Source organism: Lactuca saligna, chromosome 4 (genome assembly GCF_052625555.1).
Source record: "Lactuca saligna cultivar CGN05327 chromosome 4, ASM5262555v1, whole genome shotgun sequence".
NCBI lineage: Eukaryota > Viridiplantae > Streptophyta > Magnoliopsida > Asterales > Asteraceae > Lactuca > Lactuca saligna.
This window is the reverse complement of record NC_136420.1, coordinates 112268560-112275783: the sequence shown is the minus strand read 5'-3', so window position 1 is coordinate 112275783 and position 7224 is coordinate 112268560. Positions and strand designations below refer to the sequence as shown.

The 7224-nt window shown below is 31.2% G+C and overlaps 1 protein-coding gene across 1 annotated transcript; it reads right to left on the bottom strand.

The window, feature by feature from the left end:
- Nucleotides 1–5325: 5325 nt before the first annotated feature.
- Nucleotides 5326–6408, bottom strand: LOC145040038 (uncharacterized). Its single transcript, XM_078988033.1, has one exon. It carries the CDS (start codon nucleotides 6406–6408, stop codon nucleotides 5326–5328), a length of 1083 nt encoding a protein of 360 aa, XP_078844159.1.
- Between the last annotated feature and the right edge of the window lie 816 nt (nucleotides 6409–7224).

The following is a 7224-nucleotide window of genomic DNA, read 5'->3' as shown; positions in this document are numbered from 1 at the left end:
TGTAGCTAATTAGCTTCGGAATAGCTACGGAATAGTTACGGATGTTAACCCGTAGCTATTCCGTAGCTAATTAGCTACAAAATGGCTATGGAATAGCTACGGATATAATATTAAACCATTAAATGAATAAAGGATCTCGAAGGTGCAAACGACTGTATCAACAATATTAATGACTAGAAGTTGTTGAAAATAAAGATAATTGCGTATAATAGAGGTGGGAAAAAAACGAAGAGAAAAAAACGATGTTTAATGCCAGGAAAATCAAAAATGATAAAAATCCGGAGCAATTCTAGCTACGGAATTTTTTTATTTTATATTTTTCCGACGCCAAACTTCGTTTTTTTCGCTTCGTTTTTTTTACACCTCTACTATACATGATTATCTATACTTTCACCAACTTATAGATATTAATATCATTCATAAAGTCGTGTGCACCTTCGGGATCAAGTATTCGTTTCACAGTTTTAACAATGTAATTACTATACTTTTCACCAAATTGTGATGAATTTATTTTTGTATATGTATATCTACATACATGAAAGAGTTGTTGTATATGTGTACGTGTATGTGTGTGTATACGTGTTTGTGCGTATTTATATGTGAATGTAGATCATAAGCGTGTTAAACCATTAAACGAGTAATGGATCTCGTATGTGCACACGGCTTTATGAATGATCACTAGTACAAAAATGACCTATGGTCACACTTTTGCCAAAACCGCCCAGCCACACTTTTGACTAAAATTGTGTCTAAAGGTTATTGCTAAAATTATGCCATTGTTTTAATGACATTTTAAGTTGTATTTCATGACCATTAGTAATATAGTTGAAACCTTTAGACACGTTTAAACATAACAAATGTGACAATTATTAGCCACACTGGAACAATGAGGCCAAATGTTACCATCCGTCACATTTTTGTTAGATATATAGAAAAACTTTGTGATGGTTTTTGTTAGAGACAATAGATTATTATATGGTCACATGAAACAAATGTTTATGTGGCTGTATCATGGAGCAGATATTGACATTTGAATGCAATGTAACTAAAAGATAATACATGGCTACATTAATTATTTGTGTGTCCATATGATAGCATTTATTACACACTGATTAAGAGCAACCAAACAAGTAACTAAAAGTGTTTTATGGTCATGTTTAGTTTATTATGTGTGTCTAAAGATAAACATTTGTCATGATAAAAGAAAAAATATATAAGTATAAGTATGTTATAGTTACAGTTAAACATGTTATGTGTGGCTAAAAGGTATATCATATTCATGAAAAAAGAAAATATTTGTAACTATAAGTAATTTATTGTTACTTTTTACAATTTGGTGTATGTATAAAAGTAAAAGATAGTCATCATAAAAGAAAAAAAAATTGATTGTAAGTATTTAACAATTATTGATTAAATTATTACGTGTGTAAAAGCAAAAAAAAGACTATGATTAAATATAAAACGTGTGACTATGAGTATTTTATTATCAATTTTTAGAACACATAGTCATGATTTAATCTCTTATGCGTGTTTAATAGTTAATAATAGTCTTGATAAAAGAAATATATATATATATATATATATATATATATATATATATATATATATTATTTTGTGGACATTTATTCATTTCATATATATAGGTGATTATAAGTAAAAAATATTAATAATCATAAAAAAAAACATGTGACTTTTAGTATTCTACAGCCATGTTTTAAGGAAAAAAAAAACAAGGACTATAAGTATTATACGCTTAAGGTTTAATGAAAAAAGAACCTTGAACTACAAGTGTTGTATGGTTATGGTTTAATTTTTACGTGCGACTAAAAGTAAACAATCGTCGTGAAAAAAGAAGAAACATATGACAATTAGTATTTCATGATTACTGTTTAATTCTTATGTGTTTCGAAAAGTGATTATTTTGTTATGATAACAGAAAAAAAAACATGTGACCATAAGTATTTTTTGTCACTAATACTCAATGTTTAATAGTTGAACTCTAAACATATTTTGCAAAAATAGTCAAAGTAAATACAGTGATGGTTTAATTGATCATTGATTAAATAAAATAATATAAATTCAGAGAATTTGAATACAAAATAAATTATATTAAATTAAAATACTAACAAAGAACTGGGAATAGTACAATTACAATGAGGGAAAAATAAAGTACACTCTTATAATTAGAGCTCTTCATCATTAATCCACCATTTAATTTGGTTAAAAAAGAATAGTTTAGCAATAAAGGTATTATTGTCACTATTGGGTCAAAACACAAATGAGACAAAGGAGTTCTAGTTCTAATTCTAATTAATAAACATCAACCAATTGACATTTTTTTCAGGGGAGAACCAGTAGCAACTGCCAACTAGAATACACTACTTCGAGCAAATTTCGAAGAAACCTTTTTTCTCATTTAGGCAACTAACTTTGGGGTATCGAGCACCAGACAACAAAACGCAAATTGCATCTTTTAATGCATGAACTTTGAGAGGTTGAAGGGTATGTGGAAAGAGGTCACTGGGGTTGTGAAGACATGCATAGGCACAAGGGGAAATCAGTAATTCAACATTAAAAATGATAAATTAGAAAAAACTTGAAATACTAAGTTGCAAATAAGCAAACTACTGTTTTTTATTTCTATTTTACCAATTGAACATACTTAGAAAAATAACGCTGGCCAATGGTCATGTTGATGAACAGCTCAAAAATTGACCTAAATAGTTAAAATAACAAAACTAGTCCGAAAAAGAAACTTTCTACTAGAAATAGGATGTTTAAAAAAACTAAAATTCTGATTTTGTTTTTACTAAGCGGGATATAATGTGCAAATTGTCCATTTTGGTCATTTTGACCAACATGCCAAAAATGGACCTAAATAGACAATATAACCAAAAGGGTCCAAAAGCTAAACTTTATACTAGTAATGCCAAAGTTTCAAATATCTTAAATACTAAATATTTCATGTTTTACCATATAAACCTACCAAAATTGGACAAATTGTCATTTTAAACAAAATGCCCAAAAAAGAGTTAAGTAGTCAAAATGACCAACATGGTCGAAACACCTTAATTTGGACCTATAATGTGAAAATGTTGAATACATAAAGTATAAGTTCTCTATATGATTAAGCTGAATAAAATGACCAAATTGACCATTTTGGTCTTTTTGACCAACTAGCCAAAAATTGACTTAAATTGTCAAAATGACCGAAAGGTTCCAAAAGCTAAAATTTAGGAGTAAAGTTATGTTTTTAATGTCCAAAAAACTGATTTTTTACTATTTTACCGGATGAAACCACCAAATTGGCCCAAACGGTCATTTTGAACAAAATCCCAAAAAAAGGCTTAAATTGTCAAAATGACCAACACGGTCCAAACACTTTAATTTGGACCTATAATGTGAAAATGTTAAATACCTAAACCATAAGCTCTATATTATAAAGCCGAATAAAATGACCAAATTGACCATTTTGGTCTTTTTGACCAACTAGCCAAAAATGGACCTAAATGGTCAAAATGACCAAAAGAATTTAAAAGATAAAATTTTTACTAGTAAAGCTATCTTTTTTAATATCCAAAAAACTGATTTTTTATTGTTTTACTAGTTCACCTGACAAAATGACTCAAATAAGTTTTGTTGACCAAAAAATCAATAAATATAATTAAAATTACCTAAATTTAATAGAATGATTATAATTCCCTCTTGAAATAACACCAGGATCAAGGATTCTCATGTGCCTGATACAAAAAAACGTAATCATTAGAATCAGTAAAAAGTATATAAACATGTAAACATGGGATGTTCACGGTTGAAATAAAACAAATGATAGAATTAGAATATGTATGAGAAATTTATACCTTATGTATGACTATACCCGGACAGTCAGTCCGAAAATAATCATTTCGTGATTCTTTACGCAAGTCAAGTGGATCTACACGTGGCAATATATTGTCATTGTGAGGAAAAACTACATTACTAAATTCCTCATCGACATCGTCATATGTATCTCTATAATTTTTGGGAGGTGTCATGAAGACAATTGACATTTTTTTATTCAGTTGGTCTGTAACGTAGAATACTTGTCGTGCTTGTGAGGCCAATATGAATGGATCATCTTTGTGGCCTAACCTACCAAGTTCAACCAATGTGTACCCAATCGTATCCTTCTTGACTCCGTTTTTATTGTCAACCCAGTCACACATGAAAAGAGGAATTTTTTTAAAATGATAATCTAGTACCCATATCTCTTTTAAAACCCCATAATAAGAGTTTTGGTCATAGGTTACAACCTCTTTAGAAATATGTGTGTTAGTTGCCACTACACTAACCCCGCTGTTCTGATTAACTTTACCTTCACGACATTTTGTACGAAATGTATATCCATTGATGTTATACGCATCATATTTCAGTACATTGGTGTTTGGTCCATGTGAAATCCACCTAACGGTCTCTGATACACTTTCTTTTGAGACCGATAACTCTTTTTCAACCTGAATCATATTAGAAGGATAAGCTTTAACTCATATACAACAAAGAAATACCTCCTCTCGTAACCATTGACCAAACATTTTACTATGCTCATTCTCTAGCCATGCATTTCGTTTAAAAGGGTTGTTGTTTTTCAGAAATGCCTTGTGTCGACTGTAAATACATTGATTAATATTATAGTAGATACACAATATTATAAAATTTTAAAATAAATACATACATGTAAGTAATACTTACTTAATATATGGTACAACCTCAGTTGTATTTTGCATTACATAGAAATGTGCTTTGATGAAGAGGTCCAGAGAAACTTGAACCGATCGACATGCTGATACTGGAGTCCCATCCCTAAGAGAAATACTATAATCATCATTCTGATTTCCAAAATTGTTATGCTTTTCAGGTGGAATACCAACAGTATTCATATTTTTTTGGAATTCGCTTAAAAACTCAATCGTCTCTTCTGCAATATTCCCTTCTGCAATGCAACCTTCTGGTTTATTTTTATTCCGCACGTGCCCCTTAATAACCTTCATACACCGTTCAAATGGATACATCCATCGAAAACATACTGGACCACATAATTTTACTTCCCTAATCAGGTGCACAGTTAAATGAACCATAACATCAAAAAATGATGGAGGAAAGTATTTCTCAAGCAGGCACAATGTGACACATAATTCTTCTTGCAACTTATCAAGTTCCTTAACTCTTATTTCTTTGCTACATATTGATTTGAAAATGAAACAAATTCTGGTAATAGCATCTCTTGTGGATTTCGGCATAATAGATCGTATTGCAACAGGCAAAAATTGTTGCATGAGCATGTGATAGTCATGGTGGAAGGTTGTAAATGACAGTTAAAATCGGCCATACACTATGATTCCTATTTCCTCTATTCACATCGACCCCGTCAGCCGAAATGCCTAGTCGTAGATTTCTTGGATCATTAGCAAATTTAGGATATCTTTTATCTATGGCAGCCCACGCAGGTGAATCTGCTGGGTGACGTAAAACATCATCATGTGTTCTATCGTTGGCATGCCATTTTAAATTTTGTGCTATTGTCTTTGATTGAAATAGTCGTTTCATTCTCGGGATAATGGGAAAATACCATAACACTTTTGCTGGGATATTTTCATATATAATTTTTTCTTTCTCATCAACCTTCCATCTTGATTTCCCACAAGTGGGACATACTTTCACGTCTTTGTACTCGTTCCTGTAAAGAATGCAATCATTGATACATGCATGTATCTTTGTATACCCAGAACCCATTGCTTTCATTGTTTTCTTAGCCTCATAGGTACTACTCAACATTTCGTTACCTTCAGGTAACATCTTCTTTATCAAAACTAATGTCTCAGTAAAGCACTTATCTGAAACTCCATACTTACTCTTCAAGTTTAGGAGTTGTACAACTGCAGACAACTTTGTGAAGTTAGGACACCCTTTGTATAGTGGTTTCTCAGCATCTTCAATTAGTTTTTGAAATTTGACATGGTCTCCTATGAAAGTTTCTTCTGTGGCTTCAACCATCTCTACTGTATCTTCGGCATCCGTTGGAATTCCTATTGTGAAGCTCGTGGATTCATCAAAGTATGTTGTGTTCATTGAGTAGTTTTCTTTAAACGAAACATTTCTTGGTTGGTCCTCTTTTTCTCCATGCTTAATCCATTTGGTATAGTTTTGATCGATTCCATATCTAAATAAGTGATGATCTACTTCTGACACATGAAGACTTATGTGGTTTACACAATTAATACATGGACATGGAATTTTTATTTTTATATTGGAATCTAGTGGGTCCATATTCATCGAGATCTTCAAATTGCGGACAGCATAATCCAAAAACGCTGCAACTCCATCTATGTAAGGCTTTTTGTGTCTATCAGTTCCCATCCAAGACTTGTCCATCTTTTTGTAAGGACCTGGTGTAAAAGATATTCATCCCAACTTGTACAATTTGATACGACATTGAACATTCAGTATGGTATGAAAAGTAAAATCAGTACAAATTGGACTACATTAAGATAGGAGCAATTGTTGGATAATTCAAAAAATATGGGTCAATATTAGTCTAGTGTTCCTCCCCTGTTCGTTATTTTGTCCACTGTGAAGTTTCCATTTTCAAGAATCAAGTAATTTGATTGTCAAGTTTTTGTCCCTATTAATCTCTTGTTCAGATTTCCTTTTTGGTTTTGTGTGCCATTCTAACATTATCAATTGACTAAATTACTGCATAAATCTTATTCTAAAATTAAGAATTAACTGAATTAATTCCAAAACCATTGAATACTTTATTGGTTACATGTACTCTATATACATAATGTGTGTTCATAAGAATAAAATCTACTGATCTAAAAACAACATAGCAACAATCAGAAAACCTAATTATCTATGAACTTATCAGGTTTAGAATTGATAGCAATGGTGAAAAGTTGCAGAAACTAATCGAAAATGGAGGGTGAATAAGGAATTTCCAATGAAAATTATGTCATTCATTCTCATGATCTTAATTTAAAAACACAAAATTAAGGTAAAAATTGGAGTACCAGGAATAATCTTTAGCTATTTAAAAAAATTACCAGGAGTTATATGTAGTCGCAGAGAGTGGAGTCTGTTATTTTTTCGTTATAGTCTTTCGATTCCAGTTACAATCAATTAGACGAGTACCCAATCAAACCCAGTGAAGATATGGAAATCCTTTACTTTGTAGGGTTAATGGGATGG

Bases quoted from the DNA above. Each gene is read 5' to 3' on its own strand.
- LOC145040038 (XM_078988033.1), bottom strand. From the start codon at position 6,408: ATGGACAAGTCTTGGATGGGAACTGATAGACACAAAAAGCCTTACATA.